Source organism: Mytilus galloprovincialis, chromosome 12, assembly GCF_965363235.1.
Source record: "Mytilus galloprovincialis chromosome 12, xbMytGall1.hap1.1, whole genome shotgun sequence".
NCBI lineage: Eukaryota > Metazoa > Mollusca > Bivalvia > Mytilida > Mytilidae > Mytilus > Mytilus galloprovincialis.
Genome location: NC_134849.1, coordinates 48761318 through 48781090, shown reverse-complemented (window position 1 = coordinate 48781090; position 19773 = coordinate 48761318). Strand labels below are relative to the sequence as shown.

General features: G+C 32.2%; 1 protein-coding gene across 3 annotated transcripts in view; it reads left to right on the top strand.

Moving 5' to 3' along the window:
- The window catches only part of LOC143054065 (KICSTOR subunit 2-like), a 38012-nt gene extending 18239 nt beyond the window's left edge, over window positions 1-19773 (top strand). For all 3 annotated transcript variants that reach the window (XM_076226938.1, XM_076226939.1, XM_076226937.1), the window contains exons 7-11: window positions 3183-3278; window positions 4217-4311; window positions 8311-8479; window positions 15326-15412; window positions 19474-19773. In XM_076226938.1, coding sequence (XP_076083053.1) covers window positions 3183-3278; window positions 4217-4311; window positions 8311-8479; window positions 15326-15412; window positions 19474-19650 — 624 coding nt within the window. In that variant the 3' untranslated portion in view covers window positions 19651-19773. The remainder of the gene's footprint in view (window positions 1-3182; window positions 3279-4216; window positions 4312-8310; window positions 8480-15325; window positions 15413-19473) is intronic.

The window sequence follows — 19773 nt, the reverse complement described above, 5'->3', positions numbered from 1 at the left end:
TGGGCAGTTAGTGCGAATCCTTTAGGTTTAAACCATTACATGTAATACGGGGGAGGGGGGAGATTTTTTTTTACAGAGTCCAAACATATTTCCTAATAATAATACATTGAGATTTAATATATACTTTGTTATATGTAGTGTGTATATTAAAGTATTGCCAACAAAATTCATCAAATTTGGGATCATAATATTGTTTAAGAAAAACCCTTAAATCATAAAAGTTCATAATCTTCTGTAACACACGTGCATGGTTAATTCGGATCACATATTTTCTATTCCGATGTTATAAGAATTCGAAGGTTCATATCATTTACAATATCATTCAAAAAAATTCTGGGATTTTTTTTTTTAACTATCAACGTTGAACCTCGAGGTTACATTGTAGTAAAAAAAAATCCAATAAAAACGTTGAATGTAAATGATATGCACCTTTAAATCTTATATTGTAGGACTCATGTTGTTCAAACATAATGTGTTGATCAATTATGTTATGATGATTTTGATAAACTTCACATTAGGTAATCTTTCACGTATATTGATTACATTATATCGAGTTGTCCCAACGATATACTTGTCGGTGTGCTCGATCATACGAATTTACCGACATTCATATAGGCAAAATGACACAACTTTGAAAAATTCTTGTGACGAAACTACATTTCGAAACACGTTAAAAATTGGATACCCAGAAAGGTACATTATTAAGGTTTGATATATATTTTTTTCAAAAAAATAGAAAAATATGCAGTCAAATGTGGCAGTTTTTTACACACCCCTATGTTGAACAATAGGTTGTTCAATTTACAGCATGTTTGGCAATTAAAAAATCATATATTAACACATTTAGCTTTAACATATACTTTATTTATAGTGGTTGTATAAAAGTTATATATTGGTTTTGTGTTTTAAGAGATATTCATCCCTATGCATATCGGGTTTTATGCGTAAATTGTCTCTCCTGTTTTTAGACCTTTTCTATCTCTTTCATAAGAAGAGTGACTTTTCTATTGTTCTAGTTTCACTGGAAATCCCACTGTATGTAGTTGTGCATATCGACAGGAAATTGCGATTCAATTTTTTTTATAAGAGTTATGCCCCTTTGAACTTATTTGCTTAATGTACTACTGCAACAGTTTGTCATCGCAACTCCTCTGAAACTACACAACAGAATTTCACGAAACCTTTTAAGATAATAAGGACATACTATGTAGATGTGCATATCGACAGGAAATTACGATTCAATTTTTTTTCTAGGAGTTACCCCCTTTGAATTTATTTACTTTATTGTACTACTGCAACAGTTTGTCATCGCAACTCCTCTGAAACTATACAACAGAATTTCATGAAACCTTTTAAGATAATAAGGACATACTATGTAGATGTGCATATCGACAGGAAATTATGATTCAATTTTTTTTCTAGGAGTTACATCTCTTTGAACTTATTTGCTTTAATGTACTACTTCAACAGTTTGTCATCTCAACTCCTCTGAAACCACACAACAGAATTTCATGAACATTTATAGATAATAAGGACATACTATGCAGATGTGCATATCGACAGGAAATTACGATTCTATTTTTTTTTCTAGGAGTTACGCCTCTTTGAACTTATTTGCTTCAATGTACTTCTGCAACAGTTTGTCATCTCAACTCCTCTGAAACGACATTCATGAAATTTTGTAGATAATAAGGACATACTATGTTGATGTGATATTGACAGGAAATTATTATTCAATATTTTTTCTTATACAATTTTTTTTTCTTACACTTATTTAATTTCTCCAATGACAATGTGGGGACGTGGGGTATGTGAGCGTGCTCACTTAGGTTCTTTAATTGATGGCCAGCAATATATCTATACTTTTAACTTTCAGACAAAGAAATCTACATTCGGAAGTAGCAGTAAACATTCTTGATGGCCAGCAATATATCTATACATGTACTTTAAAATTTTAGACAAAGAAATCTACATTCGGAAGTAGCAGTAAACATTCTTGATGGCCAGCAATATATCTATACTTTTAACTTTCAAACAAAGAAATCTACATTCGGAAGTAGCAGTAAACATTCTTGATGGCCAGCAATATATCTATACTTTTAACTTTCAAACAAAGAAATCTACATTCGGAAGTAGCAGTAAACATTCTTGATGGCCAGCAATATATCTATACTTTTAACTTTCAGACAAAGAAATCTACATTCGGAAGTAGCAGTAAACATTCTTGATGGCCAGCAATATATCTATACTTTTAACTTTTAAACAAAGAAATCTACATTCGGAAGTAGCAGTAAACATTCTTGATGGCCAGCAATATATCTATACTTTTAACTTTCAAACAAAGAAATCTACATTCGGAAGTAGCAGTAAACATTCTTGATGGCCAGCAATATATCTATATACTTTTAACTTTCAGACAAAGAAATCTACATTCGGAAGTAGCAGTAAACATTCTTGATGGCCAGCAATATATCTATACTTTTAACTTTCAAACAAAGAAATCTACATTCGGAAGTAGCAGTAAACATTCTTGATGGCCAGCAATATATCTATACTTTTAACTTTCAGACAAAGAAATCTACATTCGGAAGTAGCAGTAAACATTCTTGATGGCCAGCAATATATCTATACCTTTATCTTTCAAACAAAGAAATCTACATTCGGAAGTAGCAGTAAACATTCTTAATGGCCAGCAATATATCTATACTTTTAACTTTCAAACAAAGAAATCTACATTCGGAAGTAACAGTAAACATTCTTGATGGCCAGCAATATATCTATACTTTTAACTTTCAGACAAAGAAATCTACATTCGGAAGTAGCAGTAAACTTTCTTGATGGCCAGCAATATATCTATTCTTTAAAATTTTAGACAAAGAAATCTACATTCAGAAGTAGCAGTAAACATTCTTGATGGCCAGCAATATATCTATACTTTAAAATTTTAGACAAAGAAATCTACATTCGGAAGTAACAGTAAACATTCTTGATGGCCAGCAATATATCTATACTTTTAACTTTCAAACAAAGAAATCTACATTCGGAAGTAGCAGTAAACATTCTTGATGGCCAGCAATATATCTATACATGTACTTTAAAATTTTAGACAAAGAAATCTACATTCGGAAGTAACAGTAAACATTCTTGATGGCCAGCAATATATCTATACTTTTAACTTTCAGACAAAGAAATCTACATTCGGAAGTAGCAGTAAACATTCTGGATGGCCTGCATTGTATTTATGGTTAACAAAGTACAAAGGTTTTCTATTGTCTAAGGTAAGTCATACTGGCAAATCTGTATAAGATAAGTCATAATGGCAAGTCTAAAGAAGTTAATTCATACTGGCAACTCTATAAACATGATATAAGATAAGTCATATTGGCAACTCTGTAATGGTTTTTTAATAGGAGGCATGCTAAGAGCTACTGTACTATATGTACCTTAATGGTTAATTGAAAAAAATTATTTTTGTTACAGTGTTTTCATAGATAATTAGCATATGAATGAAAGGCTCATGCTGAGAAAAATTAATAAAGATCAATCTGATTTGATCTATTTAAAGAAGATGGAGACTCAACCTTGGAATAAAGAGATAGATGAACTTATTCTTATCTTATCTTAAAATAACTATTTTTAAATACTACATTTAATATCTATACAGAAAATTTGGAATTTGAAACATGTCTTTAAATTGGCTTTCACAAGATTGACAATAAAACGAGCTATTTTGAAATTATAGAAAACATATTGATAGTGGTGATCAGATTGCAACCTTTAACTTCATTTATCAAGGTTCGACTGTACATGTATATAACCAAAAATTGGTAATTTGAAAATGGTTTTTAAACAACATTGATATAACCCCAGGCCTTACCTAAAAGATATTTTACACATGCACATTTAAAACATCTTTGTAATTACATTTTTTTTTATGTAGCAAAACACCTTTGTCCTGAAATTGCATGAAACTAATGTCTCCAGGCAATCAAGCTACCAAACATAGAAGATAAAAATGTTTGATGTGTACAGCAATGTCATGATTCATGTACAGTAATAGTAAATGTTCTTATTTTACTCAGGATTAAAAACTTATTGCAACCTTTATTACATAAACAAATCTTGTTTACTTTATAGTAATCATAAATCTTGTTCAATGTTAGTATAGACTGAAGCTAATCATCAATAACAATCAAATTGGTTTTTTATTTTACAGTTCAGCTTGTATTTCTATGATGTGCTACAGAAACATACAACTAATAATGAAATGAAAGGATTAATAACTAAGGCAACAGAAGACTTTGTGGCTAGGTTTGTGTTACATTTTTATCAGAAGTAACTGTTTATTAATGCTATGGAGAAAAACATGATTAGAAATGGGGTTGCATATGACTGTTCTTGGTCAGGAGTCTGTACTGCAGTGGTTTTCCCTGATTGCTGTCTGTCATATTTTTCATTTGATTTTTCTTTGGTAAGTTATGTTTGTTTTTTCTTGATTGAACATTGTTTTACATTTTTTCCTGTTTGGGCCTGTTAAGGAATAGTTTTATGGGGGATTATAACATTGCTAACATAAACTGAGCAGTTTTATGGGGGATTATAACATTGCTAACATAAAATGAGCAGTGTCAGATAGAATTGATATTATACATTTTTACATGAGATATAAGACGTTGATTGATTTAGGAACATTCAAATACAATATATATACGATATATATCAACTCATTTTTCAAGCAGTTACAGACTTTGCATTGAGTTTTAATCAATTTGCCTCGAAATGACTGATGTAAAATGATTCAAACAGGAAAACCAACGGTGTAATCTATACACAAAACAAGAAACACCTACAATGTATGAACCACACAAACCAACAACAACTACTGATCAAGGGGGTCTTAATTTAGGACAGATGCATGTGTGCATGCAGCGGGTACGGCAGGGACTAAACTTAACGCTCGCCCTGGGCGAATATATTTAGTCATCCTGATGCCCAGCTGGCGACTGAAAAAAAATTTGAAGTAAATCCCATTTGTACCCTTCCCCCGCGATATTAACGAAGACTGTTCCCAAAAGGAAACCTGTTTTGTCTTTTCAAAGCGAATATAGAATATTTCCGAAAACAAGAAGGTTCTTTCTAATAACCTTAACCCAGTCGAACAGCTATGTTTTAAATCCGAAGTGACGATATGTCATATACCTCCTTCAATCAGCATGTTTTCTTAACTCTGCTAAATTTTCTACGATTATTTCATTATTGAATAGTGTTTTCTTCTAAACTGTTCAATAAGCATCGCGAAAGGGATGTTTTCTAATTGTCCTCGGAGTCATTACAAGCCTGTATTAGACGGTAACTTGTCCCTGAATCGCTATTTACAAAACTACTTAATGTAAAAACGAAACAAAAGTCTCGTAAATAAATATCCCAATATTAAGTTTGATATCCAATCTTCAATTTAAACTTATTGCAAAATATATTTTGATCAACACTATTAGAGGATGGCTTGGATTGAGATAGTATTTATTAAAAAAAAAAACAGCCATATTGTCAGGTCAATAGGAAGTTGAAAAAAAATTGAAGGGAGACAATTTTTGCAGGAAATAACCTAAAATAAATATTGTCAAATCTTATACAATGTAATACATTTCTGGTGGCAACAATTTAAATATTATAACCTTATTAAAAAAACTTTTGTTTCATACCATGAACATACATTTAAAAAAGAATCAGAGAAATTTGTATTTGAACATAAACAAGACTGTACTTCCTGTTTTACTTCTTGTATTTATGATCCTCCTTACATGGGGGCACTTATAAAATGCTTTTAATTTTAACAATTATGGAGAAAAAAAGTAACAGTTCTAAGCTTCTGCAATATATGCAATGTATTGTTGCATCAAAATAATATAATCCTCTCTCATCTCACCTGTTTTATTTATAAAACTCCTTACTTAGGAGCACTAGCACCCTTCTGTCCTGAGATTCAAGCTGGAAAAGTGTTAGTACATTTTGTAAGTATATAAAAAGTAATTTTCAGTTTTATTTTCATTTAGTCTTTTTGTATAAAGATTGGTTGGGCTCCTAAAATTTCATCTGGGCCCCTGAAAAAAATATCTTAGGGGCCCAGCTGGCCCCTAGACAAAAACAGTTAAGTTTAGTCCCTGTACAGATAGTTTTGTTCCGCAAACAAACAATATTGCAGTTGAAGACAACACTATTCCTCCTTCTGCATTCTTAATTCAAAAAAGGAAAATCAGCAACAGTCCTTGGCTTTTGATAAGAAATTATTACAGACTAGGGGAATAGCTCTGGTAGCAATGATGAACACGATTATAAATCGGACAGATCAAAACATATCTGCTTCCATTTCTACATTTTAATCAGACAAAGATGACGTCACAAACAAAAATACAAGATACTGTCAAAAGGGGAACAACTCTCTCTTTCACACAGAAACATACTCCGACCATACATACTGATATATAACAAAATCTGTCTTCATGCTCAAAACAGTTTAAAAGTCTCTCGATCTGAGGTTGACTAAAAGCCTTTGTTGATTGTGTTTTATTTTTTTAAAGAGACCGAATGACACAGAAATAAACAACTAAAGGTCACTGTACGGCCTTCAATAATGAACAAAGCCCATACTGCATAGTCATCTTTAAAAGACCTTGAAATGACAATGTAAAACAATTCAAACAAGAAAAATTTTGGCCTAATTCATGTACAGAAAAAAAACGAAAAACACATATGTAACACATAAACAAATGTAAACCACTGAATCACAGGCTCCTGACTTGGGACAGGCACATTACATACAGAATGTGGTGGTTAAACATGTTAGCAGGATCTCAACCCTCTCCCTGACCTGGGACAGAGGTGTATTTGCTACACGATCTGTTTTCAATATAACAAGCTTTTTTAAAGACTTATAAATTGATAGTATATAGATAATGGAACTAAAAAGGCAGACCAAAATGAATGGTTTGTGTGCTTGATTTTTGTCGAGCCTGCAACTTTTGTTGCAGAAAGCTCGACATAGGGATAGTGATCCGGCGGTGGCGGCGTTAGCTCACTTCTTAAAAGCTTTATATTTTAGAAGGTGGAAGACCTGGATGCTTCATACTTTGTATATAGATGCTTCATGTTACGAAGTTTCAGTCAGTAACATGTCCAATGTCCTTGACCTCATTTTCATGGTTCAGTGACCACTTGAAAAAAAAGTTCAAATTTTTTTTGATGTTGAATTCTCTCTTATTTTAAGTAATAGGATAACTATATTTGATATGTGCGTACCTTGGAAGGTCCTCATGTCTGTCAGACAGTTTTCACTTGACCTCGACCTCATTTCATGGATCAGTGAACAAGGTTAAGTTTTGGTGGTCAAGTCCATATCTCAGATACTATAAGCAATAGGGCTAGTATATTCAGTGTATGGAAGGACTGTAAGGTGTACATGTCCAACTGGCAGGTGTCATCTGACCTTGACCTCATTTTCATGGTTCAGTGGTTATAGTTAAATTTTTGTGGTTTGGTCTTTTTTTCTCATACTATATGCAATAGGTCTACTATATTTGTTGTATGGAATGATTGCTAAGTGTACATGTCTAGCGGGCAGATGTCATGTGACCTTGACCTCATTTTCATGGTTCAGTGGTCAAAGTTAAGTTTTTGAGTTTTGGTCTTTTTATCTAATACAATATGCCATAGGTCAACTATATTTGGTGTTTGGAAATATTTTATGATCTTAATGTCAGTCGCGCAGGTTTTATTTGACCGTAACCTCATTTTCACGGTTCATTACACAGTGTTAAGTTTTTGTGTTTTGGTCTATTTTTCTTAAACTATAAGTAATAGGTCAACTATATATGTTGTATAGAAGTATTGTTAGCTGTACATGTCTGCCTGGCATGGTTCATCTGACCTTGACCTCATTTATGTGACAGTTGTCATAAAGCTTAGCTTTATACTTAGGACTATCAACATAATATCAATGATTAGTATAGAAGGCGAGACATTTCAGTGTGTGCACTCTTGTTAGATATAAGCCATCAAAAAGTTGGCAGGACATACTTCTCTCTTGACTTTTCATACATTTAAGATTGCTAGTATATAAATAATGGAACTTAAAAGGCAGAAAAAATAAAGGGTCTTTGTAGAGTTGTAGCTTTTTTCATGATGATTTTTACCCCAAAAAAGTGGCTATTGTTAAAGATGCAGATGAGTGACACAGGCTCTTCAGAGCCTTTCGTTATATATATGCCTATATACTCTGGTTGATCAATGTACCAAGAATGTGTTTTTATTTAGGTTGATGACTTTTCAAAGAAGAAGTGATGCTCATTATGTTTCATTAGTGCTTGATGTTCAAAGTCTTGGAAGTTCATACATTGGTCCAGGTTATAATCATCCTGAAAAACACCACACAACACCTCAGGGATTAGACAGCTTTCCATCTATATTCTCATATCCTCATTCTGTAAGTATACTTCTCATATCCTCATTCTGTAAGTATACTACTCATATCCTCATTCTGTAAGTATACTTCTCACATCCTCATTCTGTAAGCATACTACTCGTATCCTCATTCTGTAAGTATACTACTCATATCCTAATTCTGTAAGTATACTTCTCATATCCTCATTCTGTAAGTATACTACTCATATCCTCATTCTGTAAGTATACTTCTCATATCCTCATTCTGTAAGTATACTACTCATATCCTCATTCTGTAAGTATACTTCTCATATCCTCATTCTGTAGGTATACTACTCATATCCTCATTCTGTAGGTATACTACTCATATCCTCATTCTGTAGGTATACTACTCATATCCTCATTCTGTAAGTATACTACTCATATCCTCATTCTGTTAGTATACTACTCATATCCTCATTCTGTAGGTATACTACTCATATCCTCATTCTGTAAGTATACTCTTCATATACTGTGGATTCATATCCTCATGCTGTAAGCATACTCCTCATATACTGTGGATTCATATCCTCATTCGTTAGTAAACTACTCATATACTGTCGATTCATATCTTCATTCTGTAAGTATACTCCTCATATACTGTGGATTCATATCCTCATGCTGTAAGTATACTACTCATATACTGTGGATTCATATCCTCATTCTGTAAGTATACTACTCATATACTGTGGATTCATATCCTCATGTTGTAAGTATACTCCTTATATACTGTGGATTCATATCCTCATTCTGTAAGTATACTACGCATATACTGGATTCATATCCTCATGCTGTAAGTATACTACTGATATACTGTGGAATCATATCCTCAATCTGTAAGTATACTACTCATATACTGTGGATTCATATCCTCATTCTGTTAGTATACTACTCATATCCTCATTCTGTAAGTATACTACTCACATCCTCATTCTGTAAGTATACTACTCATATACTGTGGATTCATATCCTCATGCTGTAAGTATACTACTGATATACTGTGGCTTCATATCCTCATTCTGTAAGTATACCACTCATATACTGTGGATTCATATCCTCATTCTGTTAATATACTACTCATATCCTCATTCTGTAAGTATACTACTCATATCCTCATTCTGTTAGTATACTTCTCATATCCTCATTCTGTAAGTATACTACTCATATCCTCATGCTGTAAGTATACTACTCATACATATCCTCATTCTGTTAATATACTACTCATATCCTTATTCTGTAAGTATACTACTCATATCCTCATTCTGTAAGTATACTACTCATATCCTTATTCTGTAAGTATACTACTCATATCCTCATTCTGTGAGTATACTACTCATATCCTTATTCTGTAAGTATACTACTCATATCCTCATTCTGTAAGTATACTACTCATATCCTTATTCTGTAAGTATACTACTCATATACTGTGGATTCATATCTTCATTCTGTTAGTATACTACTCATATCCTCATTCTGTAAGTATACTACTCATATCCTCATTCTGTGAGTATACTACTCATATCCTTATTCTGTAAGTATACTACTCATATCCTCATTCTGTAAGTATACTACTCATATCCTTATTCTGTAAGTATACTACTCATATACTGTGGATTCATATCCTCATTCTGTAAGTATACTACTCATATACTGTGGATTCATATCCTCATTCTGTAAGTATACTACTCATATCCTCATTCTGTTAGTATACTACTCATATCCTTATTCTGTAAGTATACTACTCATATCCTCATTCTGTAAGTATACTACTCATATACTGTGGATGCATATCCTCATTCTGTAAGTATACTACTCATATACTGTGGATTCATATCCTCATTCTGTAAGTATACTACTCATATACTGTGGATTCATATCTTCATTCTGTTAGTATACTACTCATATCCTCATTCTGTAAGTATACTACTCATATCCTCATTCTGTTAGTTTACTACTCATATCCTTATTCTGTAAGTATACTACTCATATCCTCATGCTGTAAGTATACTACTCATATACTGTGGATTCATATCCTCATTTTGTAAGTATACTACTCATATACTGTGGATTCATATCCTCATTCTGTAAGTATACTACTCATATACTGTGGATTCATATCCTCATTCTGTAAGTATACTACTCATATCCTCATGCTGTTAGTATACTACTCATATCCTCATTCTGTAAGTATACTACTCATATCCTCATTCTGTAAGTATACTACTCATATCCTTATTCTGTAAGTATGCTACTCATATGGTCATGCTGTAAGTATACTTCTCATATACTGTTGATTCATATCCTCATTTTGTAAGTATACTACTCATATACTGTGGATTCATATCCTCATTCTGTAAGTATAATACTCATATCTTCATTCTGTTAGTATACTACTCATATCCTCATTCTGTAAGTATACTACTCATATCCTCATTCTGTTAGTATACTACTCATATCCTCATTCTGTAAGTATACTACTCATATCCTCATTCTGTTAGTATACTACTCATATCTTCATTCTGTTAGTATACTACTCATATCCTCATGCTGTTAGTATACTACTCATATCCTCATTCTGTAAGTATACTACTCATATCCTCATGCTGTAAGTATACTACTCATATCCTCATGCTGTTAGTATACTACTCATATCCTCATTCTGTTAGTATACTACTCATATCTTCATTCTGTTAGTATACTACTCATATCTTCATTCTGTTAGTATACTACTCATATCCTCATTCTGTAAGTATACTACTCATATCCTCATTCTGTAGGTATACTACTCATATCCTCATGCTGTTAGTATACTACTCATATCCTCATGCTGTTAGTATACTACTCATATCCTCATTCTGTAAGTATACTACTCATATCCTCATTCTGTAAGTATACTACTCATATCCTCATGCTGTAAGTATACTACTCATATCCTCATGCTTTAAGTATACTACTCATATCCTCATTCTGTAAGTATACTACTCATATCCTCATGCTGTAAGTATACTACTCATATCCTCATGCTGTAAGTATACTACTCATATCCTCATGCTGTAAGTATACTACTCATATCCTCATTCTGTAAGTATACTACTCATATCCTCATTCTGTAAGTATACTACTCATATCCTCATTCTGTTAGTATACTACTCATATCCTCATGCTGTTAGTATACTACTCATATCCTTATTCTGTAAGTATGCTACTCATATGGTCATGCTGTAAGTATACTACTCATATACTGTGGATTCATATCCTCATTTTGTAAGTATACTACTCATATACTGTGGATTCATATCCTCATTCTGTAAGTATACTACTCATATCCTCATTCTGTAAGTACGCTACTCATATCCACATTCTGTTAGTATACTACTCATATCTTCATTCAGTTAGTATACTACTCATATCCTCATTCTGTAAGTATACTACTCATATCCTCATTCTGTAGGTATACTACTCATATCCTCATGCTGTAAGTATTCTACTCATATCCTCATGCTGTTAGTATACTACTCATATCCTCATTCTGTAAGTATACTACTCATATCCTCATGCTGTAAGTATACTACTCATATCCTCATGCTGTAAGTATACTACTCATTTCCTCATTCTGTAAGTATACTACTCATATCCTCATGCTGTAAGTATACTACTCATATCCTCATGCTGTAAGTATACTACTCATATCCTCATTCTGTAAGTATACTACTCATATCCTCATTCTGTTAGTATACTACTCATATCCTCATGCTGTTAGTATACTACTCATATCCTTATTCTGTAAGTATGCTACTCATATGGTCATGCTGTAAGTATACTACTCATATACTGTGGATTCATATCCTCATTTTGTAAGTATACTACTCATATACTGTGGATTCATATCCTCATTCTGTAAGTATACTACTCATATCCTCATTCTGTAAGTACGCTACTCATATCCTCATTTTGTTAGTATACTACTCATATCTTCATTCTGTTAGTATACTACTCATATCCTCATTCTGTAAGTATACTACTCATATCCTCATGCTGTAGGTATACTACTCATATCCTCATGCTGTAAGTATACTACTCATATCCTCATGCTGTTAGTATACTACTCATATCCTCATTCTGTAAGTATACTACTCATATCCTCATGCTGTAAGTATACTACTCATATCCTCATTCTGTAAGTATACTACTCATATCCTCATGCTGTTAGTATACTACTCATATCCTCATGCTGTTAGTATACTACTCATATCCTCAAGCTGTAAGTATACTACTCATATCCTCATGCTGTAAGTATACTACTCATATCCTCATGCTGTAAGTATACTACTCATATCCTCATGCTGTTAGTATACTACTCATATCCTCATGCTGTTAGTATACTACTCATATCCTCATGCTGTTAGTATACTACTCATATCCTCATTCTGTTAGTATACTACTCATATCCTTATGCTGTTAGTATACTACTCATATCTTCATGCTGTTAGTATACTACTCATATCCTCATGCTGTTAGTATACTACTCATATCCTCATTCTGTAAGTATACTACTCATATCCTCATGCTGTAAGTATACTACTCATATCCTCATGCTGTAAGTATACTACTCATATCCTCATTCTGTTAGTATACTACTCATATCCTCATGCTGTTAGTATACTACTCATATCCTCATGCTGTTAGTATACTACTCATATCCTCATGCTGTTAGTATACTACTCATATCCTCATTCTGTAAGTATACTACTCATATCCTCATTCTGTAAGTATACTACTCATATCCTCATTCTGTTAGTATACTACTCATATCTTCATTCTGTTAGTATACTACTCATATCCTCATGCTGTAAGTATACTACTCATATCTTCATGCTGTTAGTATACTACTCATATCCTCATGCTGTTAGTATACTACTCATATCCTCATGCTGTTAGTATACTACTCATATCCTCATGCTGTTAGTATACTACTCATATCCTCATGCTGTAAGTATACTACTCATATCCTCATGCTGTAAGTATACTACTCATATCCTCATGCTGTAAGTATACTACTCATATCCTCATGCTTTAAGTATACTACTCATATCCTCATTCTGTTAGTATACTACTCATATCCTCATTCTGTAAGTATACTACTCATATCCTCATTCTGTTAGTATACTACTCATATCCTCATTCTGTAAGTATACTACTCATATACTGTGGATTCATATCCTCATTCTGTAAGTATACTACTCATATCCTCATTCTGTTAGTATACTACTCATATCCTCATTCTGTAAGTATACTACTCATATACTGTGGATTCATATCCTCATGCTGTAAGTATACTACTCATATACTGTGGATTCATATCCTCATTCTGTAAGTATACTACTCATATACTGTTGATTCATAACATTTCTGTTTGCTTTCATATATAAAGGTGAGTGTTTAAAGCAATGCTAAGAAGAAAGGTATGATCGATTTGATCAATTTTTGGCCTATGAATTCAAAAATCAAAAGCATGTATCTTTTAAATATATGCTTTTATTTTCTGCAGCAGTTAACCTGTTGGCTATTAGTATTAGTAATTTTTAATTGTGTTGTTCATATCTAATTTAGCAAACTTACTTTAATGCAAGACTGTTAACAAATTTTTATTTTGAGAACTTGTTTTTAATATTTAGATACTGGCCTTACCCATGAAGATATTTTGAAGATGACTTATACAAATATGTTAAGGCCACACCAATTTAATTTCTTGTTCTATGGATTTTCGGACTCCAAAAATTGGGACGAGCGAGCGCTTTGAAAATTTTTATAAAAAAATATTTAATTTACAAATTTTTGAGGCGAAGCTTGAAAAGTAAAGGCGAGCGATTATAAGTTTTTTTTGTAAACATTAAATAGTAGGTTTTGACAATATTAAAACTTGATCTATCACTTGTACTTTAATATTTCTTTAATTTATGAAGTGTTTTTTCCCTGTTCACCAAGAAATAATTGAATAATGAGATAGGTATGTGTATGTGTGCCAATGAGACAATTCTCCATCCAAGTTATTATCAGGTTGGGAACAACCCCTCATTGTTATAAATATCCCTTTTATGGGGGTCACTATCAGTTATAATATTTTTTTTTTTGTAAAAAACACTTTTTAGTACAAAAGGGCTCATATTTTCCCAAAATATATCTGTCTGGTATTAAATGGTCAAAACATGTCCAAGAATTTTGTAATATTCCTGGACTTACACATTTACTTTTATATTATTCAAAATAAGTGGACCCCTCTTTTTTAAAAGTTTTTTAAAATATGATGTATTTCTCCTCTTTTTAAGTAAAAATTTTTTAAGTCTGCGCACTGTATAAATCCTTGGTACATGAATTTCTATTTTCTTTTCTACAACAGTAAAACGACCCCTTGTCTGAGGGAGGGTTGTTCCCGACCTGATAATAACAAAAATTATTAGTGTACGCAATTCAAACAGGAAAACCAAAGATCTAATTTATATATGATACAAACGGAAAAATACCAATGAACCAAAGAGTGCTTTTATTGTTTTTAATGCAGTGATTGTTTCTAATTGATTAGAAAATGTTGAACAGCATCATTGTGATCATATGGGAGCTAAGTTTAAGGTTAAGCTTCTTTTTAAAAACAATCATTGAATTGTTTGTAATTTCATTAATTTGAATAAGTTTTATCGAATAAGTGACTATATATAAAGCTATAGCACTTTCTTTATCAATCAAAAAGAAACAATTTACAAGTTGTACACATTAGATACCAGTATTATTGTAATTTGTATTAAATCAATTTCTAAATAATTTGTTCATATTTTTTTTATTGTGTTTACTGTAGGAACGACCAGCTCAACATTGGCCAAATGTGGTTTCACTGATTACTAATCGTCCTCAAGATAGTAAAATGATTTGTGTACATGACAAGGTAAGTTAGTAAAATGATTTGTGTACATGACAAGGTAAGTTTAAAATGATTTGTGTACATGACAAGGTAAGATAGTAAAATGATTTGTGTACATGACAAGGTAAAATAGTAAAATGATTTGTGTACATGACAAGATAAGTTTAAAATGATGTGTGTACATGACAAGGTAAGATAGTAAAATGATGTGTGTACATGACAAGGTAAGATAGTAAAATGATTAGTTTACATGACAAGGTAAAATAGTAAAATGATTTGTGTACATGACAAGATAAGTTTGAAATGATTTGTGTACATGACAAGGTAAGATAGTAAAATGATTTGTGTATATGACAAGGTAAGCTAATTTTTACTCTTTGAAAAAAAATAATGAAAATCAGTAGGCAAGGAAATAACACCTAAAACATGTAGCATTCAAAAGGATCCCAAATATAACAAAAGATGTTGAGAAATTTGATTCATAAAAAGCATCTATGTGATCCCTCAATCTTTCTCTCTTGTTGTGTCTTCCTTGCTCCTTGTTCTGCTGCAAGAGAGAAGTCACTTTATCTTAAAATTCAGAAGTATAGTGACCACTTCAGAATACCTTTTGGAAATTTTTAAAAATGTTTACAAAAAATGCACATGACATAATGACCAAATTAAAAAAAAAAACACTATACAGAGTAACCCAAACCCTATCCAGCAACTGTGTATTTTGGATTTTGTATCAGTTGGTATGCTTATTATTCCATTAGCTACTCATTACAGTCAAATCTACAATTTCATGTCATTGGTTCATGTCTGTTGTATTTTCTATTATTCGACTGCAAACAAATTTTGCTGTCGTATATTGGTATATCATTGTTGTTGTTGTCATCGTTGCTCAAAGACAGTTGGTTTCCAGATAATAAATTTAGTATAAGTGAATAGAAATCTATGAAATTTAAACACAAGGTTAACAACTACAAAAGGAAGGTTTGGATTGATTTGGGAGTTCAAGGCTCAAAAAGGCATTTTTTAAGTTTCCAGACAATAACATGTGTTTAAGTGTATGGATCCCTTTGAAATTATATACCACAAGTTTCCATACAACAAAGGGATGGTTAGGATTGTGTTTTGTTTTTTGTTTTTTGTTTTTTGTTGTTTTTTTTTTTTTTTTTGGGGGGGGGGGGGCTCAAACCATGTAGGAATTGTTTCTTGGTTAATGGACCAGGGGTTCAAATTAACATTTTGGACTGGGAGGTCCAGTACCTTTGACACTCCAAACAGAAAGGTCCACAACCTAAATTCAAGGTCCTACTTTTTCTTGAATATTTCCTCACTCAGTAAGATACAAATTGAATGTGCTTTTGAAGTTAGGTTAACTGTTGTATAACATGTTTAATAAAAAAAATGTAATTGTCTTGTATATTATAAATTCAAATAATCTTCTTTTTTTGGTATTGGGGAGGGTGTCACTCACTGTGGGTGGATGTGTTGTCTTAACTTTTGGTAATTAATTACTAATTATACCATTATATTAAACAGTTCAAATTCAAAGCTACTAAGTGTATCATATCTAGTTGCACTATTATAATATGTTAGTTCCTCTGTGAAAATAAAGTAAGAAACTTTAAGATTTGTACTGACCCTTAAAAATTGAGAAGAAATTACCTCTTGGAACTGTAGTAAAATATTAACACTATAAAAAAATCTAAATGATGAATATCAACATCTATTATTGATGAAGAAAATAAATTTACTGTCACATTTATTGAATTAAGCATGAAAAATTGTGAACTAAAAGTAATTTTGAATTTCTGTTTAAAACATTTCCTGCTTTTTCTTTCTTGTTATATGCCCATCAAAATTTTAACGGGGGTATTATGGTATACAAATGTCCAGCGTCCGCCTGTCTCTCCGGCATCCACATGTCACACCATAACTTGAGAACCGCTTATCCAAATTTCATGAAACTTTACATAAATGTTTATTTGATGGTCAAAGGATGGGGGGGGGGGGGGTATTTTTCACATGTTGTGCTGTATCTCAAAAAACGATTTCTGATTTTTGCTTTAAACTTCACACACTTCTTAATTACATATAATATATTTAATCCAAAGATCTGTATACTTTTTGGTGATGATTCAAAATTTTATTTTAGAGTTATTGTGTTTTTTTGTAAAAAAAGGGAGGTGGGTTTTCACATGTCACGCATAACTCATAAAGGATTTATGATTATTGCTTAAAACTTAACACACTTCTTAGTTATATTAATCTAAAGATATGTATACTTCTTGGTGACGATTTAAAATTTTATTTTGGAGTTATTGAGTTTTTGTAAAAAAGAGGGGGGTTTTCACATGTTACATCGTATCTTAAAAACCATTAATGACTATTGCTTAAAACTTTACACACTTCTTAGTTTTATTAATCTAAAGATTACTTCCTCCATCACAGGGCAGTAACTACATTGAGGCAATTGAGGCAAATGCTTCATGTTAGATATTTAAAAATTGTTTTCACGGAAAGTGTCTAGCAACAAGCAATTTCTCTTTACTCTCTGGTGTCGCCCCTACATGTTTTTCGTGATCCATGTTTCTATTTTACTTTTAGTTTTCAGAGTTGATGGTCTATTGGTTGTACTTCTATGTGACTGTCCTGGGTTTGTCTTTTGTTCATTTATTATCCTACTTTATGACTATAGTCTGAGTAATGATTTTCATTTGTAAACGTGTGGTTTTGCAATGTTGCATACCCACCGATGCCCAGATATTGTGCAAGAAAATATTTTAAGAATATAGATAATACAAGACACAGAAAAAATGGTTGTTTCTGCATGGAGAATTGAACTTGATATCAAAGAATACAAACTGGTTTTTTTTTTTGGGGGGGGGGGGGGGGAGGGGACCATTAAGTCATGTTCAGACCCTCTAACAGAAAATAAAGGAATATGGAGTAAATGTGCACGAAACCTAATTGCACAGAGTCAATGCATAGAAAAAATTCTAAACGACAATGGTCAAAGTTGCTGGAGGGTCTTCAACAATAAAAGATTCAATAATACCGTAAAACAGGGTCAAGATGGTCCCTAGTGTCGACTGACGCAGTACTAGTACTTAAAGTACAATCTTATAAGTTATATGGTTTGCTACTGACCCCCTACAGATCCCCTATGGATTTTACTCACCCTCTATGGATTCGTAAGGGGTCAGTAGTGAACTATAACGAATTTATCGCACGCAGGACTTTTCCTGCTGCCTTTTGTAGAAAAATAAACAATGAAATGCAACAACAGCAATAGACGACGTCACCATTAACAGTGACGTCATGAACCCCCTATGAAATTTACTAACCCCCTTAGGTCTCAAAGGGGGTCACCACGTGACGGCGCTAAACCAATCACAACGTGATATTTTTCCCGCTGTGCGATAAGTCACTATATTTGAATCTAGTCATAAAAAAATAACCATAGTCTAAACACAATACAATTAAGACAAAAACAGACAGACAGATCCTGGATTCATGATTATGAGAATTACGATTTTTGCTTTATCCTACATATCGGTCTTTTAATGTTTTCCATAAAACCTAAAAATCTTAAATCACAATGAATATATGTTCTTGCTTTGAGACCAGATTATTGTTGGAAAATAGCAAACAATTAATTGCGTTTTAATGTCAGAAAGAATCCGGGAAACTTTCAGAATGCACGATTGTTCGTAATTTTTCTTAGAGCTTCTGGGGGCCTTGAGCGGCCCCAAACCCCGCGAAGCGGATTATGTAAAATGTGAAGAGTCAAAAATTAATTTTATGGTTCAATAAATTCAAAATAAATTATTGCCATTCATTATAGATAAATTTCTATCAAAAATAAAGCTCAAAGAACTTTTTATATTATTTATATTAAATAATAACAACGTACACACATGTTCGGGTATGAATACACAATGTCAGAGTGGGCGTTTCACCATAAAAATTGACAACATTGAAAATAAAACTAATAATTTTAACCAATCAGAAGACAGTAAAAACACCAAATTTATTTATATTAAACATAGTATAAAAATAAATGAATGCAAATCTTTTAAATTTATTTTCAGAAAGCACAAAGTACTTATTTTCTGTCACAAGTAGACACAAAAGTGACTCTGGTAGTAATTTTTGAAAGCAAAAAGTCAGAAAAGGATTCGTATGTGAACAATTTTATGGTGGAGTTCAGTTCAAGTCTGAAAGGAACAAAATTGTTTAATCATTTCAAACCAGGAATCAAAGGATAGGAACATGGAGTCAAAAGGATATAAATTTGTATACAAATCAACACGAGTTTGAACACTATTCAACATGAATGTTTACACGATTGGGTTATCTTTTTTGTTATTAAAGATTATATTTCTCCCATA